Source organism: Adiantum capillus-veneris, chromosome 17 (genome assembly GCF_014529385.1).
Source record: "Adiantum capillus-veneris isolate H3 chromosome 17, ASM1452938v2, whole genome shotgun sequence".
Lineage (NCBI taxonomy): Eukaryota > Viridiplantae > Streptophyta > Polypodiopsida > Polypodiales > Pteridaceae > Adiantum > Adiantum capillus-veneris.
This window is the reverse complement of record NC_140947.1, coordinates 15,264,163-15,288,707: the sequence shown is the minus strand read 5'-3', so window position 1 is coordinate 15,288,707 and position 24,545 is coordinate 15,264,163. Positions and strand designations below refer to the sequence as shown.

Sequence of the window (24,545 nt, the reverse complement as noted above, 5' to 3'; positions counted from 1 at the left end):
TGGCTCGGATTTCGATGTGAGTACTTGTAGGACCAACTCTTGTATGCGTTGGTCTCTCTGTGCCTCACGCTCTAACTCCATAGCCGCTAGCTTTTCTTCGGCCGCTATCCGTTGAGCTTTGTTAGCTTGCGTGCTCTCAACCTCCATAGTCTCCTTTTGTTCTTTGGCCGCCAAGCGCACTTGCTTACGCTCACGCTCCATGGCTGCCCTTCTTTCTTCTAAGGTGGCACGTTGCACCTCCTGTTGTAGTATCATCTCCATCATCGACTTGACCAAAGCCTCCATAGGATTTGGTGCATTCCGTGGTGTAGATGGGGATGGGGAAGGATCGGGGAACAATCCTCCTTGTGTAGAAACTTTTTCTTCTCCAACTTCACTCTCATCACCTTCACGCAAAGTATCCATTCCGCTTCGGGTGATGACCATACACTGAGATCTTGGGTACTTGGTTCTTGAGGTACTTGGGTTCTTAGCTTGCAATCGATGTGTGAGAAGGCTTTTCTCTTACCCGAGCTTGACTCTTCCCTGCGGGCGCACTCCTTGGCGGCCTTGCGCTCACACCAAAGTTGCTTTTTCCCACCTCACGTCGATTGGCCGGCCGCTAAGGTACGGTCCGCTCTCAATGAGTGCAAAGAGGAACAAGGAGAGGCTGGACAAGCCCTTCTTTCTTGTTACTTTCACTCTTCAAAAATATGATTAGGAATCGACATGCCTAAGTGGACTTGGGTTACGTGCGACCGCAACAAGCAAAAAATTTCTTGTGGTTCTTTCCTTGAGTAATACAGAACACTGCCAAAGAGCTCTGATACCAATGTAAAGTGCAACGGAAGTGAATGTTGATAGTGCTCAGGATGAGTGCTCCGAATTGTGCTCAAGGCTTCCTTTTACTTACGGAAGGGAGAGCCTTCCTTTCTTCTTAGAGAGAAAGTGCAAGTCCAATGATCACAAACAAAGTGAATGCTACTGTGAATGAAAGTGCTGAGAGAGAGAGAGAGAGAGAGAGAGAGAGAGAGAGAGAGAGAGAGAGAAGAATACGACACCAGACGGTTCTCAAACCCTCCAAGGGCCCCCCTCTCTATGGCGAGAGAGGTCTATGCTATAGATTGCACAAATCTGGTACAATGGTCTATATGCAATGGACTTGCCGACGATGTCGACGACGATGAGGACGGGGCTGAAAACCGAAAACGCTAGGGCTGCAAATGCTGAAATCTGGAAACTTTGATCTGCTGCTGAATATTGACATTGTGTCGGCGAGGATGGTGATGGCGACGACTCGACGACGATGCGTTGAAAACGCAGATGCTGAAATCTGCAAACAGCGGGCTGAAACTGAAGACGTTGGCTGATCCGACGGTACGGTAAGGATCTGCTACGGGTAGGTGAGATCTGCGAAGCTAAGGGGTCAATCTGCAATGGCTAAGGGCTGAATACTGAAAACGCTAACATGTATGGCTGGATCGGAGTGCTGATGACTGAAAATGCTAGGCAGTTTGCAGGATGCAAAAACGCTAGGCCTGATCTGCAATCTACAAACGCCAAGTGTGCTGGGGTCTGAAAACGCTAGCTGTCTTGATGGCTGAAAACGCTGATGTTCTCCGTTGCTCTTGTCAAGAAGATGCACTACAAGTTGCCTGAGCTCCTTCTGCTGCTGCTTCTGCTTTCTATTGAGCGTATATAGCTGGATATATCTAGGTCGAGTAGTCTCCCCAACAGCCCACAGCCCCACGACCTTGTAAAAATGGCATCATAAATAAATAAATAAATAAAAATGCCTGCAACGGACTGTCCCCAAACTGCCAAGGGATTTGGGTGTATTGCTTGAACAATGCATATGCTAGGTGGTACCGGGTTGTGAAATCAGAGGATATGCAACTACTCTAAGTGCCTGGACATGGACGGTGTGCGCACAAGTTCACAAAGGTGCCAGAACACTTCCTAGGCTTTCTAAACCCTAGAAGTAGGAACAACTTGTCCACGTACACATAGGGTTAGTTGTGCACGTGACATTCTACCTTGGGATGCTTTCTGGACTTTGAATGCTGACTCCTGATGCTTGTGGATGCATAAGCCGATGAAAACTCCTCCAAACTTGTGGATATTGCGGATGTAGGGATTGTTGTGATGTAACCACCGACCATACGAGTTACTAGGCAGCCTTACTACTGTCGTAGAATACTAGCCTTGGTGCTGACTCTACCTTGCAAGCAAGTACCACCACTCGAATAGTCCTGTCATGAAAACATTGCGGGTGAAGATGAAAGGTAGGGGTGCTCGGAGATATTTCCAAGGGTTTCTTGTCGATGGAAATGGATGCACGCTACATTTGAATGCAAATGCAAAAGAGAGTTAGGGATCCTTTCTCCAACTCCTTCCATACCCGCATAGGAGGCAAGTAGATCTTGGTACTCAAGATCTGGGTTTTCGTGTATCCGATGTCGATCTTCGTTCAAAGACATGGCAATGAAGACGGGAGCTAATAAGTACGGGATCGGGACATGAAGATTCTTTGAGAGAAAAAAAAAACTGAGAGAGGTTTTGTTCTGCTTGGGTTCTTGGTGGTTCTTCCCTTGAGTTTGCGATGTCGAAGCATGCACAGAGTTCTGATACCAATGTCAGATGCAACGCACACAGAGCTCTGATACCAATGTCAGGTGCAGCGGAAGTGTTTAAGGATTTAGCTTGGATCTAGTACTCTGCACAAACAAACACAAGGTTGCTTCACTTGAATGAACTAAACTGAATGAAAGAAAGAGACGCAGAGAGAGAGGTATGACGATGATCTTGCTGGCTGAAAACGCTAAGAGCTGAATCTGTGGCAAACATTTCTCATCTAAAAATCTGTGCTGATGCCACCCCTAGCATTCGACCGAGAGCAAACTCTCTCTCTCTCTCTCTCTCTCTCTCTCTCTCTCTCTCTCTCTCTCTGTTTGTCTGTGCTAAAGAATTCTCTGTATTTTATGTGAACTCTGCAAAAATTGTGTATGTTATTTCGAAGCATTTGGTGCCTATTTACATAAATCTATACCGCAGGTGGGGCTGGCTGGTAGTGTGAATGGACAGTGGTGGCTTGACAGCATTGAAGATGTTCTTAATGAAAAGAAGCCATTTTCTCGGGTTGGCTCTCGACAGCTTGCTGGTTTACTGATTGGTATATGGTAGGGGATCTGAGCTTGCCATGCCACACTGTTTTCCTTTCTTTGTTCATTACAATTGAGGCCCTTTTTTATGATCTTAAGGGTGACCAAAGGACTTCTTCCTTATATTGGTGGTGTGGATGTTAGTGCAGTGGCATGTGGCTTTGGCAGAGCTTTTGGTAACAAGGTGAAACTATCTTTTTTAAAGAAAACATTTAGTAGAAGAGATTCAGTCCTTGTTTTTTACACCAGAGAATACTTGTCGCACTTTACCAACGAAAGATATATCATTACTTGTCAGGGAGCAGTTGCTGTAAAGATGATGGTCTTTAGGCGGACAGTGTGTGTAGTAAATTGCCATTTTGCAGCACATATGGATGGTGTCGCCAAACGTAATGCTGATTTTGACCACATATACCGTAAGATGTCTTTTGGTGAGTGTCTTGCGGCTACTAGCATGGCCGGTAGACAATGGGTCCATTTGGATGCTTTTGTTTGTGTGTTCAATTTGGCCATTACATCCTTGCTACATACTGATGCATCAAAACTTGACATTTCTGAACTTCAGCTGTGCAAATAGTTCGGGGCAACAGCTTTTGGCAAGAGGTCTCGTCTTTGGAGCAAGCAGACATTTCTCTAGAGAAGGCAAGCCATCTCATCTGTGTTGTTATGTTAAATTATGTTTAGTAATCTCCTGCTAAATTGATACAGGCTTGCTTAAACGTACTCTTATTTCATGTTGGATTTTTGTGAATTTATGCCTAAGACTTTGATGTGTGACTGAAAGAGATGGTGGTGCATCTAAGTCACTACATTTTTATTTTCTGATTGGAAGAAAGCTTGAAGACAAAGAGGATATTTTTGTCTATGTGTGGCCTGCCGTGCTCATGTGATCCGGGGGGGTTTGTTGGGCGGGGGGGGGGGGGGGGGGTGTTGTGCTTCTTTGGTAGGTGGCTTGTCCTTGGTGTGTATGTCTGCTGCCCCTGCTACTCTTCCTCCTCACGGTTTGCTGCTCCATTGGCTCGTTGTCTGCTTGGCAGCATGAATTTTTTCTGGGCCTTTTCTTGCTCGAGAGTGGTTGTGCTCCTTGGAAGGTGGGGTTTGGTCTCTCCATTCTGTCCTTTCAAATTTGCTGCAGCAAATACTCTCTTGCTATGATTTTATCGCTCCTTCTTCTATCATCCTAGTTGCGCCACTCCAGTGGCAGTTTGTTAATGCCACCTTCAGCATGTGGAGTGGCCTCTTTCGAGTCTTCCTCCTGGGTATGCTCCAATTTAAAGAACCTCGGTTCCTCTACCTTGTGAATTGTTTGCTACAGAGTTTGTGGCTTCCTCCTTGTGGCCTTTGTGTCACCCTCATCCTTGGATCTGGAAGCTCATCGTATTTATTTCGGCTTTGAGGTTGCAATATTGTTCTGGTTGGAGGCTTTTAGGCCTAGATTGCGGACAGCTTCTGGCCAATGAAGCTCCAGTCACTTTTACCTAAACTGCTGGCTGCCTTCTTGTATCCTCCGTTGGGGATACTTGTTCAGAGGATTCAAGGTGCCAATCTTTCAAAAGCCCTTGTTCTATTTTGTAGGTGGCCAAGGCACTTTTACTGTTGTAGAACAGGTTTTCTCCCCGTGCCCTATTCTAGTTTTACTGCCTTTTGGCCTTGCCCTTTGATGCATTAGCTTCTATGGTTTTTCATGTCTTTGTGGTTCAGTTGTATCACTTGACAGGTTTACGATTCTGCCTCCCTATGGTCGTGCTAATCGTATTACAGCTTTGTACAGCCTGTTTTTGAGTGTCCTCAACGATTTCAATAGAAATACAACTCTTTTTCCTCTCTCGAGGTTACTGCCCCAAGCAATGCAGTATGCTTATGAAATATTGACCACTCTAAGGCAATTTAATTACAATGTTCAGAGAATAACCAAAGAAACAAGATAGACATACAAAAAGTGTTGAAGATGGGCGACCTTTCATGAAGGAAATACAGTTCTGCTCAATCAGAGCACCTTAGGATTGAGCTTAGTTACTATCACTCTCATAAATCATCAACATATATGCCTAAGCAAACCAACAATTCACAACATATTTGCAAGAGAAGAACACAGCCCAGCCTAGCTCCAATAACAATGTCAGATGCAATGGGATTGAGAGACTTAGACAGAGTTGAGAGTATCACACAATCATAATCCTTTGTGTTAACAAATTGGCTGAAACAAATTGCAACACGTGTACAAGTCGAGTGCAGGGTAGCCTATGGAACTGCGTTTGGTCACTACAAATGGGGCTGATTTACTCCGTTTCCTCCCATATGACTTGCAAGTGCACAAAACGCTAGCTGCAGGGAATGCAGTGTGAAGATTACTGTTACTCCGTAGTATTTCATCCTAGCTATCTGTGTGTTCTTAAGACTAAAAGCTGTAGATTAGACTTGAGAGACTTGAACATAGATGTTTGATTGATTGACTAAATACAACAGGCTCCTCATATAGGAGACAAAGAGTCACAAATGAAAAGATACGTCTCATAGGGAAGAGAAACGAGTGTAGAAGTAAAGACACATCCTTTGGACGAGTGTGACCTGTCGTCAAAGGAGTGTAGCTTTTGGCGAAGAGGCATGTCTCTAGAGCAAAGAGTCGTGACCATCCAAGTGTAGGGGTCCTCCTTGGCATGTTACTTCTCGTATCTACAACCAAGACCAGATGTAATAATGTAATATAGTCACAATCGTGACATTCCCTCCCATTTAAAATGAGAGTCTCGGTTAAAGAAATGAGTTCTGATGTTGATATAATTCTATTAAAGAATTGAATCTTTGAAATTCTTCACTCTTTCAGCTATCTAGAACCTTTGTCTTGAATTTTTACTTCTTACGAAACCTTTTTGTTTTGGCTGCTAAATCCCATGTCATTGCATGATTCAAAGACTTTTTAAAGGAATGTGGCTTAATCAAGTTGACTGCGACAAGAGATTGATCTTCAAAATCCTTCATGTGATGTAAGACTTTTAGTTGAGGATCTTGCAATGACTTTTGATTGAGAATCCTCCAATAATGAATCCCAAAATTCTTCAGAATCATCTTCAGAAACTGTCATGCCATGACTTGCAATTGGCACGTCATCATCTATCAAAGAATCAAAGAAAGCATAAGCGTCTTTAGATTTAGATCTGCAACTATATCTTTATATTTATATGGTAACAAAGTGTCCTCAAAAATTGATTTAAGAGAAGTTAATGAATCCAAAAATTCTACATCTGCATCAGGAATCATGTTCGTTTCATAATCCATTGTATCATGCTGTTTGACTTGTACACGTGAGGCCTGAATCACTCATACCACATGATAAAGCCCGTGTAAAATTAGTTTACGTCCATCTTTGAACAAATTGATAGTATGTCCTTGAAAGCTAATAGCTGGTTCATATTGGAACAACCAATGTTGACCAAGAATCATGTCGTAGTAAGATAAAAGGCATGACTTCGAAATCTAGTTGATCTGCATAATTTTGAAATCAAAATGCAACTGTCCAACTGTCTTATCACAAGTTAAAAATGAAGACATTGATGGAGCGAACATTGAGAGTTCCAAGAAGGCTCAAAACTTGCTTTGAGCGAGGCTTCAAAACTGGAGAATCACATTGAGTATGCTTCATAAGGATGGTTGTCACGGGGATGGACACCACGTGCCAATGGAAAAGAACAGATCGAACAACTTTAAGCACTTCAAATAACAACTGACCTGAAAGAGAGAGAGTGCACAACAGGAGACGGGGAGTGGGCAGTTTCACCCCAAGAGAGTATTGGCCCCAAACCCTGGCGTCCCTTTTGGTATTTCTTTATATTGCTTGAACTCAATACAAGGCCGGTACTCCATCCCTTGCACCTCTACGTGGGAGTGTGCTAGAGAATGATCCCTTGGCTCATATTTGAAGGCCCTTGGCCATGAAAAGCAGTTATATACTTCTCCGCTATCTTCTTCCGAAGCTTCTGTGGACAAACACGAAGAACCACACCCAACTGTTGAGGTAGACAATCGTGAACTTCAATTTCTCTTAAAAAAATTTAATGTTACACAAAAGAAGAAACTGAATGTTATATTGTTCGAACCTTACAATGGTTGCCATGACAAGCGTGTGGTGGACCAGTGACTGTTCAAAATGAAGGCCTACTTGTCCAACATGGATTTAGTAGAGAGAAAAAAGGTTACACGTGCTAGTTCTTTGTTGAAAGACAAAACATTTCTTTTGTGGAAACGACGGATTGTTGATGATGGCAAACACCGTCACCAACTGCTAACGTGTCAAGTCACTGAAGAACGGAGCCATTGTGTAGATCACGTTCGAGGGGCCTAAACTCTAAAAAGAATAAGCAACAACAGAAGAAGAGTCCTACCAACTTATGGGACCCCATTCGATGGGGCCCAAGTGACAAAAGGAATTAAAATAAAGCTGGACCCTCACACACACATTCAAAAGACTTGCGCAGAAATTGATGACGTGGCAGTTGTACGGACAACCCGGATTTTCCGTTGGTAGTGCTGACGTGGCAGAACTTCGCAAAACGCATTGACAGTGCTGATGTGGCAGTTGTACGGATTTCTGCAAACACGTTGGCAGATTTTGGTGCTAGTACATTTTGGACCAGTTGCTTTTGAGTTTGAAGGCTTTTCATGTAAACGTGCTTTTCATAGGCCAAGGGCTTTTAAATAAGTGCAAAAGGCTTAGTCTCTGGCACGCTTCAGGAAGAAGGTGCAGAGCGCGAGTACCGACATTGTACTGAGTTCAAGTAATATAAAGAAATACCAAAAGGGGTGCCTAGGTTTGGGGCCAATACTCTCTGGGGGAATTCCGCCACTCCGTGTCGCGTGTCGTCTCTCTCTTTCAGTTTAGTTGTTATTGAAGTGCTAAAAGTCTGTTCAGTCTGTTCTTTTCTATTGGCATGTGATGCCCGTCTTGTGACAGTGGTATCAGAGCATCAGGCGTGTGCTTTTCTGAAAGCATACCGGTCCTACAAAAGAGCAGATAGAGCTATTGGAATTTTACTTGAAGTATCTTCGGGTCCCGGCCATGGACTTATTAGCCACTCCACCCTTACTTCATCGCGCATTGGGCGCGCTCCCGTCTTCACCGCTCATGTCTTATAGGGCATAAACCATAAAGATCACTTGCAAGAGAAGGATCCAAGATTTGTTTCAAGCTGCTATTTTTCTCAAAGGCAGTGCCATGCAATGGTGGAAGTCTATAGCTACCAAGCGGCACACTCCAAGGACTTGGCGAGCTTTCAAGAAAATTTTTGCCCAAAGTTATATATGGCTTCTGACATCTTCCTTCGGAGTGCAACTTCTGGCAGAGTGGGGTATCCTGAAATGCTCGCCACGGAAACCCTAGCAGATTATTTCTTGAAATTTCTCGACATCTCTCAGTAGATGTCTCTTCTTGAGCTGATAACCTTGGAGGTCCAGTGTGATTGCTATGTCTTCGGACTACCATCGCCACCAAAGGAACAATGTCTGTCCAAGAGCTAATGGATGGATGATGCTGTGGTCGGCTATGACCTTATGGAAAGAACCTAACCCTAATTTTTGGTGCAGGTTTCAGGATGGAAAGTTAGTTGACTTTTCGAACTCGACCGAAATCGAGATTGCTTTTTAAGTTTGAGTTTCGTTTGAGAACTTGTTTGGTGATCCTGTTTGAAATTTGTTTGAAATGGATGATATCTGTTTTGAACTTGTTTTGGTGCCGATTTGAAATGACTCTGGTTTTAATACTGGTTTCATTGATTGGTGATTTTACTCCCGGATGCAGTAGTAAGAAATGTTGTTTTGGTATTGTTTGAACCTCAGAACGACGCAGACGGGATGTCTGGGTACTTGGGAGCGTTTCGTTGTATGCTTGAAAACCTCGGAATGACGTAGACGGGATGTTTGGGGAGCGTTTCGCTGTATGCTAGAAAACCTTCGAACGACGCAGAAGGGATGTCTGGGGAGCGTTTGGTTGTATGCTTGAACCTCCAAGCGACGCAGGCGGCGATCTGGGGAGCGTTTGGTTGTGCAGTCCTCTGAGCTCATGTCCCGGCCTTTTTAGGTTATTTGCGGGGGGAGTGACGAGGTAGTCGTTGAGTAGCTTCATACCGCAGACCGTTTGTCTCGGGGGAGTGCTCACCGGCGCTGTTTGTTGTGTCTGTAACATGCATATGTGAGCATTTGTGTTGCATTGTGATGTGCCAACCACAGAATATTCCTAATTGGATGAGATTGCCTGGGTATGTAATTTTAGTGCATCAAGACACCCGTGGAAGATCAGTGCGGTTTGGGTGTGATGGCTAATTTTACTACGCCGGAATATCAAGAGTTTCGACCTGGACGAAAGGAGAAGCCAACTCCTTGATCAAAAGAGCCGAAAGGAGAAGTAGACTCCTTAACAAAACAAAGAGCAAACTGATTGTCCAATCGGACAACGACGACGATGACGACGTTTTATACCCTCCTGATCCCTCGTGAGATTGTATCTTTGTTTTTTGCTAGAGAGCTCCTAGTCACCCCCTTCACAAGGCCCTACAATTTTATTTTAATAGTTCTAGTTTTTTTTCCAAGCATTTTATCTGATTTTCTGGAGATGTAACTTTTTGGGGGTCTCGTAGGTCATTTTGGCCTTTTGAAGATGTTTAATACAACATTTCATTTCCCTATCCCCCATATTGCACCCTCCCTCACCTCTTACAATCTCTCCCTTGTAGAAGTATCTCTGGCTGCAATTAGCCTTGAGGGTGATTGCCCTCCACCTTTCTCATATTGCACTGCAGGCTTTCATCTCTTGCAGGTTCGGACGGGGTGCAGAGGAGGGAGTTCTACCCATGCACTGGGCTGTCCAGAAGATACGGAGCAGCGAGTTGTGCAAGGCCAGGCGGTTGTCCACACTCAAAGAGGGCTGTTATCACTGGTTGCTCCCCCGGTCATCACGTTTCCGCCGCCACTTTGATAGAAAGACTTGACCTTTCAGTGCCTTCTTTTGCAAGTTGACTGCCCTTTGTAGAAACTAGGGCTGCATTTCTCTCACACTTCTCTAAAGAGCTTATGATTTTTTTAAAATTATTTACAAAAGCGTTTTTGGTATTTTAAGCTTGTCCATAGTGTTCACACATCCACAGCCTGCATCTGCTACTTGGCAAGCAGATTTTCCCCAAATCTATTATAACTAAATATCGAATATTTTGGAAGTGGATTTGCCCCAGATCAAGTATTTGGCAAGAAGAAAAAGAGCCGTAACAAGGGTTAATGTTCCAATTGTAGGTGCAGTTCAGCTCACTGAGCTAGATCAAGTGCTGTAAGCACGTCCATAACCTAGTCTCAACAAGAATGCTTGTGGCAATGCAAGCAGTGTGGTTGTATTTCAAACGATCAAGGAATGCTTAGCTTGTATTCAGTTAATAGAAGCTAGTACCATTTTGTTGCATTACTTGTGTTTCCTGTTAACAATTGAAGATTTGGCAGGACCATGATTCAGGGGATTCAAATGTCAACATGTCTGAGCTGTCCGAAGCTGATCTTCTGATATGGGTCGGCGATTTTAACTATAGACTTACTGACGTGTCATACACTGAGGCAGTCAGCTTGGCTCGTGATAGCAATTGGGAGGAGCTTATAAAGAAAGATCAACTCAGGTTGGAGATGAAGGCAGGCAGGGTTTTTCAGGGCATGCGTGAGGCATATATTATGTTTCAACCAACTTATAAGTTTGACAAAGGATCGACTGAGCTTGGTACTCTTTCTGCCTGAACATATTGTGCAGTATACTGGCAAAGTTTGTTTGTCTGTTTTTTTGATATTTTGTCGTGCACATATTTTACTTGGTTAAAGTTACTTCCTAGCCTGAAATGTGTAGGAGTAATAAAGTCGATCTCTCTAGTGGTTGCTTTTTTTGTTAAAAATTCTGTGTTGTAAGTAACTCTTAACCTAAGACTTGGCACTCTCGCATCCTTTTCCGTTGTTTGTTTAGAGCATAATGTGTTCCAACCAGTTTGTTTGAGATCTGAAGGCTAGCTGAATTGTATTTTTCTTTCCTTTGGATGTTTGTATCAACTTGATCAAGTTCATCGCTTGATGCAGATTATGATTCTAGTGATAAAAGGAGAGTTCCTGCTTGGTGTGATCGTGTACTATATCGTGACAGCTTTGATTCGAATGAAGCGCAGAAACTAGGATGCTCTCGGCCTATTGCTGCTTCAGCTTCTTGGTATGGACATCCCTGTTTGATATCTATCTGGAATTCTATGTTACATTGGTATTGTGCTAAGGATCAGTTTTGACATGCATTGTCTCTTTGGAAGTGTACCTTGATCAAATCCTTGCCAATACCTTGTCATCTTGTCCTAAATGAGTCAGTCTAATAGTGTTGTTAAATTAGCTTTATCTGAAGGAAATATAATTCTAAATGAATTATTAAATTTATAAGTGAGGGTTTTTCTCGCTTGAGACGTCCGAGTACAAATATTTCTAGTGCTTGAAATGACTTGAGCATTGTGAATGGGAATATTTGTAGGGCCACCAAGAACTGGTACTTTTGATGCGTCACATAGGATGGGTGATAGAGCATTGAGAAGAAGTATTCGACCATCTGGAACGGACATCTCTGATGTTTCATGGGTTGGGTGACATAGAGCATTGTGAAGGAGATTGTACGGTAAGCTCGGTGAGAAAGGACTAGGTGATGGGTATTCCTAATGCGTCACAGGGTGGGTGACAAGAGCATCGGAAAGGGGATATTTCATAGTTAGGAGGTATTCTAAACTAAGTTAGAATTGTGCCCAAGAAATGAGGGAAGCACTTGAATGAAGATGGGTTCAGAGGAAACATTGAGGAAATGCAATTGCTTTTTGAGAAAGCGAGTTGCTTTTCGGGAAAGCAGTTGCTTTCTCGTAAAGGAGTATATGTTCGCATTCCATCTGTTCATGAGACTATATGAAGGGACGCCCGTGTTGCGATTGTGTAAGCATGGTTTTCAGGTTATAAGTTTTACTGAGTTTTTAGCAGGTTCAAACCATTCTTTAAGTGGCCGGCCGCGCACTTAATAAGTGGGTAGCCAACAGATAAAAAAAGCATAAAAAACTCAGCGCCCTCTCTCTCTCTCTCTCTCTCTCTTTGGGATTTACATCGATGAGCTCTCAGAGTATGTGGATACATATGGTGATGCAGGATCCAGCCTGGCGGGGGTGATGATACCACTTCTTTTGTATGCAGACGATGTGGTATTGATTTCGGACTCTCCAAAGGGGCTACAGAGACAGTTGGATGCTCTCCAGAGATTTTGTGCAAATAGGGACTTGACAATGAACCTTGGGAAAACCAAGGTTATGGTGTTCAACACCACACAGGCATGGGTCACTCGAGCAGAGCATCAGTTCACATTTAGAGGGGAGATGGTGGAGCAGGTACGGTCTTATGTATACTTAGGAGTGACTTTTACAGGCCCGCGCTTCTCATTGAAGCAAGCAGCAGATGCTAGGTTGGACAGGGGCTTTGCAGCTTTGGGGAGGCTTGAGAGGCAGTGTGCTCATGTACAGTTTCAGGAGCCGTGCATGAAGCTTTGGTTGTTCGATTCGTTGGTCACCCCGACATTGTTGTATGAATCCATGGTGTGGGGGCCTAGCCTCAGTACAGAGGAGTGGAGGCGAATGGAGAGACCACTAGTTACGATGATTGCACAGATGATCCGATGCAAGGCATCAATACCACATGCTATTGTCAAAGCTGAGATGGCAGCATCCTCCATAGTGACAGAGGCCATATTTCAGAGTGTGACAGGCCTACATCGCATATGGGAGCTCCCCCCAGAGAGATATTCGAGATTGGCACTGGATTCCTCCAGACAGTTAGCAGAAGATGGGGTTCATGATTGTTGGTATGCACAGATGCAGACATGGTTTGGGAGACATGGACTACAGATGGATGCACTTCCACCCTTCCAGTATAGCTTGGATTGCCCGTACCTCCAGCTTACGCGCATTGAGCGCAACCGGGTGATCAGATCAGATATTGTGCAACTGGAGACAGAAAGGACCTGGCAGCGACCTCCAAAGCCATTAGGCACGAAGATGGCCCATTACAGGGACCACTTCTTGCATGTTTCGTTGGAGGGTTTTGTGATTCGGCCAGCATACATGGATGTACATCTCTCACATGGGTTGCGCAGTGCCATTTGACAGATTCGTACCTCCTCCCATCAACTACGCATCGAGACAGGCAGATACATGCAGATGGCCCGGACAGATAGGACATGTCAGCTATGCCACCAAGAGGTGGAATCTGAGGAGCATTACATTTGCCGCTGCACAGTCTATTACGAGATCAGGGGGAGATACCACTGCCTTTTCAGAGAGGGCTTTGGACCATTACGTCGGGTGATGGATTATGAGGACTAGAGATGCCTCAGACTCTTTTTACTAGAGCTGAGGAGGCACAGGGACAGATTATCGCAAGACAGTTCTCCACCAGCAGATCGACAGTGCACTATGCGTGACTTCTTCAGTAGAGAGGGAGAGGACCTTGGGACACAGACTCCGTCTATGGATACAACCACACCCCCAGGACCACGTTCATCGAGGCCTAGAGGAGTCCGTCTTGATCAGGCCACTGCACAGGGTCGTACTCGCCGTCCTCGACCACCCGGTCCTTGACCCAGACCCCGCCATTTGCACCAAATCAGAGGCATCATCGCTCGACATCGGAGACGAGTGCCATCTTTCAGCGGCCTCTCTATATTGGATCTACCCATCTGGGATATCCTGGGATAGAGGACAGGGAGATAGAGAGTTGATGGTCAGATTTGGATGGGATCAGTCATGTATTTGTACATATTCTCAGTTTTAGCTTTGTAGACTCAAACATCACTATGATGTTGAGTAGATCTTTTTTTCTGTTTCAGTAGACGAGAGATGTATTACCAGATGTATAGTTTCTTGTCTCATGGGCCATTTTGGCTCTTTCGAGACGTTAATATCTCTCTCTCTCTCTCTCTCTCTCTCTCTCTCTCTCTCTCTCTCTCTCTCTCTCTCTCTCTCTCTCTAGCAGAAGAATAAAAGAGATCCCTCTCTGGCACCCCCTTCTCTGTCCTATTTTTGTAGGGAAGACCCCCTCTATTCTTGCCGACTGCCGAAAGATATAAAAGCGGTCTCTCTCTCACTCTCAGGCACCTGAAAAGCCAGCGCTAGAGTTTAGCCCATGCTGCTGCAGATTTCAGCCGCCAAGATGACGCCCCCGATGACTCCCATGGCTGCTCCAACTGCACCAAATGTCGCTACAACCAAGTAGGCGAATTCCATCGCAAAGAAGTGCCTACATAAATTGTTTCCATTGGACAAGTTGCTGTTTTTCTCTGTTTTCAGCCTATGAATGTTGTAGATGGGGCTGATTTATGAGAAGGAGCCCGAGAGCACACCTCTTCAGTGTGTAGGATTGGAAAAGAGGTTTCTCTGTGTAGAGATCTCTTCCCGGGAATTGCTTTTCTAGAACCGAGTTGTGTTCCAAGTTTTGAGACTTCACAGGTGACTTTATTCATGTTTTGACCTCTGAGTTTTTGTTTGCAGGTGCACTTCCTCTTCTTGAGGGAGTAGGAGTAGAGGAATGCATGAGCCTGTGCAGGAGAAAAGCGCTTTGAGGAAATAGAGTCAGATCAGCCCAAGGGTTTTGTACCCTGAGTTTGGGAGTCGATCCACGGATCTGAGAGTGGTAGACTAAGTTAGGATCAAGGAGTTGAGATTTCCAAGGGATGACTTTGTGTCTAGGATAGCAGAGTTGATGCTAAGATCTTTGCGGGAAGAGGACTCTTTGAATAGAGCGAGAAAAAGAGTTATAGGGATACCATGCCCTGAGTGTGGAAGGTGAGTTCCATAGGCGAGGACCTTGTGAATTTTCAATTCTAGCTATTCTCTCAATTTTGCTGTATCGGAAAATTGCTTCGCTTGCTGCTACGTACCATGCTTGAGTTGATGTAAGAGCAGCTTCATTACTTTGGCTTCGTCAACTATCGCCGGTTGCTCCTCTTTGGGAATGCTCCGTGGAGGTTCACCTTAAAACAATTTAAGCCAAAAAACATGGAAAACATAATGCATTGTCCAAGAATATGGCAAATGTATTGCATGAAAACATCGTTCACCTTCTTGATGATCGAAAATGGGCCATACACATGGAAAGAGAGTTCGGGCCATTTCTTACACAACGTTGCTTCATTATCCTCAAATACATTGAGTCGCCCTCCATGAGAGAGAAATCCTGACGGTGCTTTTTAGCATGCCTAGAATCATACTTTGAAACATTCTTGTATGTTTGGCCAAACAGACGTTTGTAAATGTTTGTTATTTCAAGAGAATGTTTGGGTCAACCCAAACATTCTTGACTTTTAAAAGGTGTCTAAAAACCTTAAGGGCCTCATCTTGTTGTAACCAACAAGTTTACCATATGCAGTATTTGGAGCTTGAGTAATGAAAGCTAGCATTGAATGCTCACTCTCGTGTGCTCTTTTTCTTGTAGTTTTTGCTACTAGGACTCCCAACTTTAGCCTTGAAGCATTACAATTTAATATTCATCCTTGGCAGCTGTCCTTTGTCTCATTTGGTTGTAATAAACTAGTTGACCATGCAATCTTTGAATTCTAAAACTAGATAACATATTGACTAAAAAATAAGGGTTACGTATGTTTCAGGCAACCCCTTGAACCATACTTAAAACATACTTCCATACCCGTATGTGTATGCGTATGCTTTTGGTATGTTCCAAACTTTGCCTAAAATATAACTCTTGAGTCTTTTGCTTAACACTCTTAAGAACCTCCGCATAGGTTTGACTAATGAAATTAGCATCAAGCAATTTTAAAATAGACTGAAAAGGTTGACCAAAAGTTGCCTCGTAAGAAGTATGACCAATTGTGTAGAGTGTATAATTCAGGACAACCTAAACTAATGGCAAATATTGTTCCCACTTACATTTTTTATCATCAACATAAGTTTTTAGAACATCAAAAACCAATCGATTGTAAATTTCAGTTTGTGTGTGAGACTGTGCATGAAATGCTAATGAAAAATTCAATTGTGGCAAACTTTTCAAAAAGGGTACACCAAAAATGTGATGTGAACTTAGTATCAAGAATAGCACTTTTGACTTGGCTAGACCACACAATGGATACCAATGCTTATGAACAATCGTGCAACATCTTGTTCAGTCACGTTGGCCTTGCAAGGGAAGTGATCACCGTGCATAAGAGGAAAGTGGCAAATTAGTTACAAAATCTATACGTATGTCCTCAAAACGCTCCCTCAAGGTCAGACAAAGGCATACCATAGGGGACTTTCAGTTTTGACACACACCACATTTTGTTACGTAATCATACAAATCTTTCAGCATCCTTGGACAATAAAATAATTACGAGAAAGAAACATTGCGCCAATGGAAATATTACTCACATTTGTTGAAACTTCAAAAGGGCTGGGTCTAAGAGAGGAGAATGAGGCATGGTGCCTTTGTGATTGCTAGTTTGAGTGCTTTAAAGGCAATCTTGACAGCCTCAATCAAAACAACGTGTTGACGGCGAGATGCAATCTCAAGCAAACACCAATCTCTTACTTCACTTATCTTTGCCGGGTCCAAACGAATACCATCGGGAGAGATGATGTAGCCAAAGTAGTAGAGTGCAGTCAAACTTTTTTTTTACTTCTCTGCTCCATTTGGGCGTTGTTGGCTCGAGAAGTGTGAGCCACTCAGCTGGTATTGCCTCTGAGATGTCCTGGCACATGCTCTGCACCCCTCTCATGCCTTGTAGTAGCTGAAACCCGTGAAGCTCCTCTGACAAGCGTGAAAACTGTAACCAGTGACCTAAAGAGCGTGTTGGACCCGCTGCCATGGGACCCCAGGAAACATGAGGCGGACTACCAACCAAGTGGCCTCTCTGAGTGCAAACCATGGGGTTCCAAACAAGGGGCTATCTCAGGCGCTCGTCCGTGCAAGAAGACTGACGCTGCCCCAAGCCTCGCTGTAGATGCTCCCAAGATCGTAGCAAACTCACAGCGAAGCGGTCCTCAGTCTCCTACTCAAGCCAACTCTCCGCATCTTTGTGAAAATCCATATGGTCGAAGGTCGCTAGGGGCCTCCAGCCTGAGGCACCCTAGCACGAAGCCGCTGCAGCAAGAACTCCTTCTAGGGCTCCTCACCTGGAAGGAGTCCTCTGACGATGAACTTCCCAAGAAGGGCTCTGCTCTACTGTGTTGGGTCTATGATCCCAAGCCCTCCCTGAGAACGAGGAAGAGTGATGACCTGCCAAGCCACTTTGGCCCGGGCTATCTGAGTGTCACGCCCTGACCAAAGGAAGTTCCTGATCAGCCGCTCTACCTGGCTGATACAAGAACTCGAGAATATCCAGCAAGAAGTGATGTACCACATAGTAGCCAACAATACTTGGTTGGCCACTACAACTCTGCCTGCCAGAGACAGCCGTGCGGAGCTCCAATGTAACAACTTCCTCCTGATAGACAGGAGGAGGGGAGCGATCTGCTGCTCGGGAGACAAGTCCAAACCAACCTGACAGCCCAAGTATCGAACTGCAGTCCATGGGAGAATCCAATCGGGCATAGGAGCACTACCAACCGAGAAATCCACTGTCTTTCTCGAGTTGATCAGTGCGCCAGATGCACAACAGAAGGTCTCTAAAGCTTGCTCACACCTGTGAAGGTTGGCCTCCTGGCCATCCAAGTACAAGGCTGAGTCGTCTGCAAACTTAGCGTCCAGTAGCTCATCTCCGCAAATAGGAAGAGCTAAGCCCCGTAAACCATTCTGCTGCGACACCAAAAACCTGCTCATCGCCTCAGCATAGAATAGAAAGAGGAAGGGGGCAGCCCTGTCTGACTGAACGTGTGAGCATGAAACGATCAGCTCTACCTCCTGACAAAAGTACCTGACTGTGTGCCCGTCTGTACAAAGCTGACACCCCTATGATCCAAGCATCTGAGAAGCCCATCCTGCGTAGAGTGCCCTCTAGAAAGTCCCAGTCAACCGTGTCGTAGGCCTTCTCAAAATCGAGAATAAGAATCACCAGATCCTCACCACGGAGCCGCGCTAGGGCAGAAGCCTCCCAGAAAGTAAAGATGTTGTCAAGGATACTACGCTCCTTGACAAAACCTGTCTGAGTCCCATGTATAAGGCTCTCTAGAAGTGGCTGAATCTTCAAACTCAGAGCCTTGGCAAGAATTTTGTAGGCTGAGTTGAGGATGGTGATGGGGCGCCACTTTCGAATCTCATCCAAGGAGCCACCCTCCTTGGGAATGAGGTAAATCAGGCCCTCACTCATGCTGTCAGGCATCTCTCCTGAGTGCAAGATGAACTGAAAAGCACTATAGAGATCTGGGCCAAGCAAGTCCCAGTACTCCAAGAAAAAACTGGGAGTCAAGCCATCTTCACCTGGACAGCTACGACAGCGGAGTGCACTAAGAGCCGTGTGCAACTCCTCAAGATAAAGTGCCAGCTCAAGCCTCTGATGCATCTCCTCAGTCACAAGACAAGGCATCTGTGCCCACACCTGCTCTCTGCATGCATCCTGACGCTCTGACTGAGGCTCTGCAGATAGTAACTCACTGTAAAAGTCAGTAGCAACTGCACGCATGTCCTCTGGCTTAGAAGCAACAGACCCGTCGAGCCTCCTCAACTGACTGACCCTGGCATGCGTATGCCGAGGTTCCACTACCTCAAAGAAAGCACCAGTCACTCTATCACCCACCTGTGTCCATTGAGATGCCTGTCGATGGAAAGCAAACTCATGGCGTCGCTCCTCTGTGCTAACAAGCTCCTGGCGAGCCTGCTGTAACTGCTCTTCCAACCAAGGACTGTTTGGATGCTGCTCCTGCATCCTCTGCAAGGAAGCAACGCCCCGTTGGAGACGCTCCTCCTCCTCTCTCACTGCAGCCAGGCGAGCCAAAGACTCCTGAAGAAAGAATCGACTAAGCTGAGCTAGTCGTGAGGCCACTCTGTCAGCAGGAGAGTCCTGCATGTCTAAGCTCTCCGTCCAAAGAGCCTCCACTCGCTCTCTGAGTGAAGAGTCCAGCAAGACCCTCTTAGGGAGGCGAAGCATCGTGCTTCCCCTCCTCTGTCTATCTGTCACTGTGAGGATCACTGGTGCATGATCCGAGAAGGAAGTCCCTGCTAGAATGCCAACTGTACCACCCAAGTCACAAAAGTGGTCACTAGTGTAGAAGCGATCTATCCGCGATAGATTCACTCCTCCCACTCTACGGTCCAAACGAGAGAAGGCCAGACTATCTGGGGGCCTCACAAAGCTAGAATGCTGCCACACATTCGAAATCCTCAGTCATACAAAACCCCTCCCAAGCTGCTAGCTCAACTCCATGCACAGTAGCATGGCTACTACTAATCCTGTCAGAGGGGTCCTCCAACACTTTGAAGTCACCCCCTATGCACCATTTCTCTGCTTGCTGTAGAGACTTAACAATCTGTGACCAAAACTCTACTCGGGTACTCGCCACATTGGGCACATAGATGTTTAGAAAGCCCACAAGACAACCCTGAAACTGCATAGTGATCCACTGAGCCCTACCTGGCACAATAATCCCTCTGCCCACAATGGCCTGCTGTAAAGAATCCACAATAGTCATAAATACCCACCCTGGATGCCTCCAAGTCCAAAAGCAGTTGACCAAAAAGTATCATATCGTCCATGCAAAAGCTGACCACAACGTCTAATGCAGCTCTCACACAGATGATGCTCCTTTAGCATAAGAAGGTCAATCTCTCCTCCCATAAGGCATCGCTGAAGCTCCTGACGCAGTCGGCCCCTTTGACGTTGAAACTGGGGCCCACCTAATCCCTGCACGTTCCATGAGACGATCCTCATGGGGAGCGAGAGAGAAGAGATGCTGCCGCAACAGCTAAACATGCTATGTTCGAGGCTGGCTTGGATGGGGAGTAATCCGCATCCGAGTGTCCTCTAGATAGGAGTGAGTGCAAAGAGTGCCTGGCCCAAGCCCAAGTAGACCGAGCCGTGCGTAAAGCAATCTCCTCTGTCCAAGAGTCCTCATGAATGTGTACATAGCAAGGCGGGCTCTGCATATCAACAAAGAAGTGAATCACAATGTGTCTACATCCTGCTGCATCTGGAGATGTCACAGCAAACATGGCCAATGGCCAGAGAGTCTGAAGCATGTCTGTAACTCCTAGGTCTCCCGTGTGATGAGAGAACTCTAGGGCCCGTGTCGGTAGCCAATCCAACACTAAGTCGAAAGTCCACTCAGTCTGATCCCTGCCGCAGAGGGGAAAAGAGAAGCCAACCGCAGTCCAAGGCCTCTATCCCCTTAGCTGCAAGGAACAGAACATGAACCTTGAAGCAGGCTGCCTCAAGGTGTGGTGAGGAGTCGCTGAGAAAGCGTGTAAAGGTGTAGGCAAAGAAGTCCCATCGGCGCCGAATGTCGAAGCCCGTCAGACCACGAGGGACTGCTGCAAAGGGAGATGTCTGAACCTGAAGAGGGGGCCGCAAGAAAGGCTGTCCCTCTCTCGCCAAGCGACTTGTGGCAAAGGCGCTGTCAAGAGATCTCCTAGCAGCCGAGGATGGCCTTCCCCCCTGGGTCGATTGAGGGACTGGAGCGGGAGAGGGGGTGTAGGAGCAGGGGGAGGGGGGGAGGGGAGAAGAGGGGGGGCGAGGAGGTTCGGCAAAGGTAGGGGAGAGGCGGAGGGAGCAGGAGGCGGGTGGGGGACTGAAGAGGAGAGGGGGAACTCGGGGGGAGGGGGGACTGTCGGGGGTTAAGCTGAGGTGGAGGCTGGAGCACGGACCTCGTCCTGCTGAAGAGGACCGAATCGGTTCCCCGTGGGAACCCACTACTGCTGGGCAGGCGCTTGAGAACCACTCTGAGTGCCAGGCTGTCGCGGTGGCCCCTGCCGTCGACGACCTCGAACTTGCTGCCAACCCTCCAACCCTCCTCCGCTGGAGCCCGAGGCTCGGAGGGTGGCTCTGCCTGTGTGCTCTGTGTCTCTGCCTGCTGCTGCTGGCCAGCCCTTGAAGGCTGTGGCTGGGCCTGTGGTGTAGGTCGGGGCCTCCTCCGTGGACAGACCTTCGCAAGATAGCCCATCTGTCGACAAATGAAGCACTGATTCGGGAGGCCCGAATACTCCACGCTCTGTCTAAACCAACCCCCACTCACCCGAGGGAGTAGGATGACCTTCGGGAGGGTGTGGGTGTCCCTAACCAGAACGCGAATTGAGGGAATACCGGTCGCCTTGGCAGCTACTGAGGCTGCCGTGCGAGGTGTCTCCAAGACAGTCCCAATCGCTGAGCCTATCCTGGACAAAAGTGGTAGGTACTCCCTCCGCAAACCAGGAAAGCAGACGGAGATGGGAAGGTTTGCCTCCTCTACCAGAACATCTGAAGTAGGGTCAAAACCATGTCTCCACTGTCAAAAGTGGGCTCGAACTGCTCGGATGATCAAGGGGATCATAGCTATGACCTTGGACGCCATCCCGGAGGTCTCGAACTCGATCTGATAGTAGCCTCGTCCGAGGAACTGAACGTCCAAGATCTTGCCCACCTCTGCAAGAAGGCGGGCCTGGGGAAGGTCACCAGCTCTCCTCTGCTGGGTCTGGTGCTGAGAATCTTGCAGATGACGGAAGTCGCTTGCAGACGATCCACCTCTGCGGCTAGGCTCGCATGCTCTGTCGGAGTAAGAGCAAGTCGAATGGTGGGCTCAACGGGGTCGGGCGAGGGGGCTTCATCAGAGTCCCTCTGTGGCGGAGCTTGAGCCTCCATCTGTGTCTGTTGCTGTGTCGGAGAAGAAACGGAAAGAAAATTTCTCTGCATAAAAGCCCCAACGAGCACTGTCCAGAAACCAGCACTTGTCAGAGCCAATCAAAAGAAAACTTCGGCGCGAGAGTGGCAGAGAACGAAGATAACGGGGGGGGGGGGGGGGGGGGGGGGGGGAGGGGGGGGGCGCTGGAAATGGCAATGCGCGTGAGGGCAGCGGCAGCGGATGGCGGGCAGGTGGCGAGGGGCAGACAGGGAGGGGCAGCGCAAGGCAAGGGAAGGTGGGGGGCAGTGCGCGCGCAGCAGAGGTTCCTGGCGGCGCAAGGGCCGGGAGGGTGGGGGTGACAGGTGCTGGCGAGTGGCAGGCGGCGAGTGCGCGTTAACTAAACAGCTTCCATTTCCCTCTTTGCTAAAGTTCACCATGGGAACTGTTGAAAAGAGGGCCGATGTTGCCTCCTCCTTGGCCAGCTGTTTGTTGAGTTTCTTGTTGTCCAAACAAAGATGCTTGCTCTGTATCTTGGCAGTGTAGTGGCTGAGTTTATTACCATGGTTTTCTAGTGATTATCTTGAGCTTTTATGCAGCTATGAAGCCTGCATGGAGGCAATTGAAAGTGACCACAAGCCGGTGTCCTGCCTACTAGATGTTCAGGTTGCAGTTATTAATGAAGCGGCACGCAGATGGGAGTACGGAAGATTTTTGCGTACTGATGCGGAGGCTTTAGCACTACAGAAAAGAATCAATAATGTTCCACAAACTGCTGTGCATACAAACAATGTATTGCTTGTCAACAGAACAAAATTCATCCTGAAGATCAGCAACAACTCCACAGAGGAAATGGCACTTTTTAGTATCCAATCAGAAGGAGAGCCATTAGCTTTGACATTAAACAACCAAGTAATTGAGCAAAGAGAGGGAGCTTGTACTAGCTCCACCGGTTTACCGTTGTGGCTACAGGTATGTGACTAGCCAATCAAGTAGGATACAAGAAAGCATGTGCATGCTCTTACTTCCTTTTGGATGGTTAATGCAGGTCCTTCCTTCTTCAGGAGTGATCCATCCTCAACAAACTGTTGAAGTGGCACTTCACTGTGGGCTGATGGAAGATGGGTTTAGCTCTAAAAGGTCATCAGCTTCAAGGCACCATAGAACAGCGGTGCTTGTCGTTAATGTCAAGGGTCACAGTTCATCTATTAGCAGGCAGCAACAAGTCAAAGTTTCCCATTCACTTTGAGAGCAGCTTTTTGAAACCAGTCTGGCAGCAGCTGCTTTCAAAGGGCTTTTTGGCGGAAGGTATGGGTTGATGATTTCCCGGTGAGTTTGGGCTACATTTTACCTGGTGTAGCCCTAACATTGTCTCTAAGAAGGAGATTGGAAGGACAACCCATTCATTTGTAGACAGGCACCATAGAACAGCGGTGCTTGTCGTTAATGTCAAGGGTCACAGTTCATCTATTAGCAGGCAGCAACAAGTCAAAGTTTCCCATTCACTTTGAGAGCAGCTTTTTGAAACCACAGTCTGGCAGCAGCTGCTTCAAAGGGCTTTTTGGCGGAAGGTATGGGTTGATGATTTCCCGGTGAGTTTGGGCTACATTTTACCTGGTGTAGCCCTAACATTGTCTCTAAGAAGGAGATTGGAAGGACAACCCATTCATTTGTAGACTATGAACTACCCTCAATATGTTTCATCAGCGGGAAAAGAGGGCGGGGGTGGTCCAGTTCCAGTCTCCAAAGCAGCTTCTCAAATAGCCTCATAATCTTTCCCAAACAATAGCTTCACCAATCTTAACTAGATATCCATCACTCGAAAAGAGATCAAACATATCCAATGTTGGAAACTAGCTGGATTAGCACACTTGCCGTGTATTTTTTTCCATCACAGGCTGCAAGGTCTGTTTTTGATACAACAGGAAGTTATAGTTGTTCCAGTCAAAAGCTCTGGCCTTCTGTAAACAGAAATTGATTCGTTTTGTACCATAGTATTTTATATCCCTCCTTTTCCAATAAATATTCGTAAACAGAATTAATTTGTTGGAAAGATGGTTGAATTCATTGCTATGAGGTAGCCGTTTGTGCTAATGCTTGCATCAACTTACCTGGGCATGAGTGGGATTCTCCTTGGTTGCAGCCATTAAGCCAGGATTTGAAGTTAATCCAAATCAGAGCATATGAATGCCAGTTAGAATGATGAGAGGATGTGCTTGTGGTTAGTTATGCCTATACATGTCAAGCCATAAGATGGTAGGAATCCTCAGGGTTCTCTTTTTGGGTATTCGACTATGCTAAAGGCTATAATATAAAAACAACAATTGTGTTCAAAAAATTGTTAGTTAATGAAACTAATGCTCCATCCGTTCATGCCTACTTAATACATAATAGGAGTTGAGGAACATATACACACATATGACATCAAAGGAAAAGAAAAAATCAATACACACAGATGACATTAAGGCTGGTAGACATGTTTGGATAGTTAGGCAAGATGGTTTGAATTTTTTGGTGTCTATGGATTTTTCAGGACTAGTCTTGACCCCACATTTTTCGTTCCAAAACGTTTTGGAAGAGGTGGTTCCCATACTTGAAAACATGGTGTGTGTGTGTGTGTAAAAATATAAAAATAAATAAATAAATTAATATA

At 46.1% G+C, this 24,545-nt stretch overlaps 1 protein-coding gene across 3 annotated transcripts in view; it reads left to right on the top strand.

Moving 5' to 3' along the window:
- LOC147436849 (type I inositol polyphosphate 5-phosphatase 13-like) overlaps positions 1 to 23,305 on the top strand; it is a 49,764-nt gene extending 26,459 nt beyond the window's left edge. For 2 of the 3 annotated variants that reach the window (XM_086486245.1, XM_086486246.1), the window contains exons 5-12: positions 3,034 to 3,158; positions 3,240 to 3,324; positions 3,439 to 3,571; positions 3,706 to 3,782; positions 10,617 to 10,884; positions 11,232 to 11,358; positions 22,492 to 22,864; positions 22,941 to 23,293. In XM_086486245.1, coding sequence (XP_086342371.1) covers positions 3,034 to 3,158; positions 3,240 to 3,324; positions 3,439 to 3,571; positions 3,706 to 3,782; positions 10,617 to 10,884; positions 11,232 to 11,358; positions 22,492 to 22,864; positions 22,941 to 23,141 — 1,389 coding nt within the window. In that variant the 3' untranslated portion in view covers positions 23,142 to 23,293. Of the gene's footprint in view, positions 1 to 3,033; positions 3,159 to 3,239; positions 3,325 to 3,438; positions 3,572 to 3,705; positions 3,783 to 10,616; positions 10,885 to 11,231; positions 11,359 to 22,491; positions 22,865 to 22,940 lie in introns of all 3 variants that reach the window. The other variant, XM_086486247.1, reaches the window with a different exon arrangement.
- The last annotated feature ends 1,240 nt before the right edge of the window (positions 23,306 to 24,545 follow it).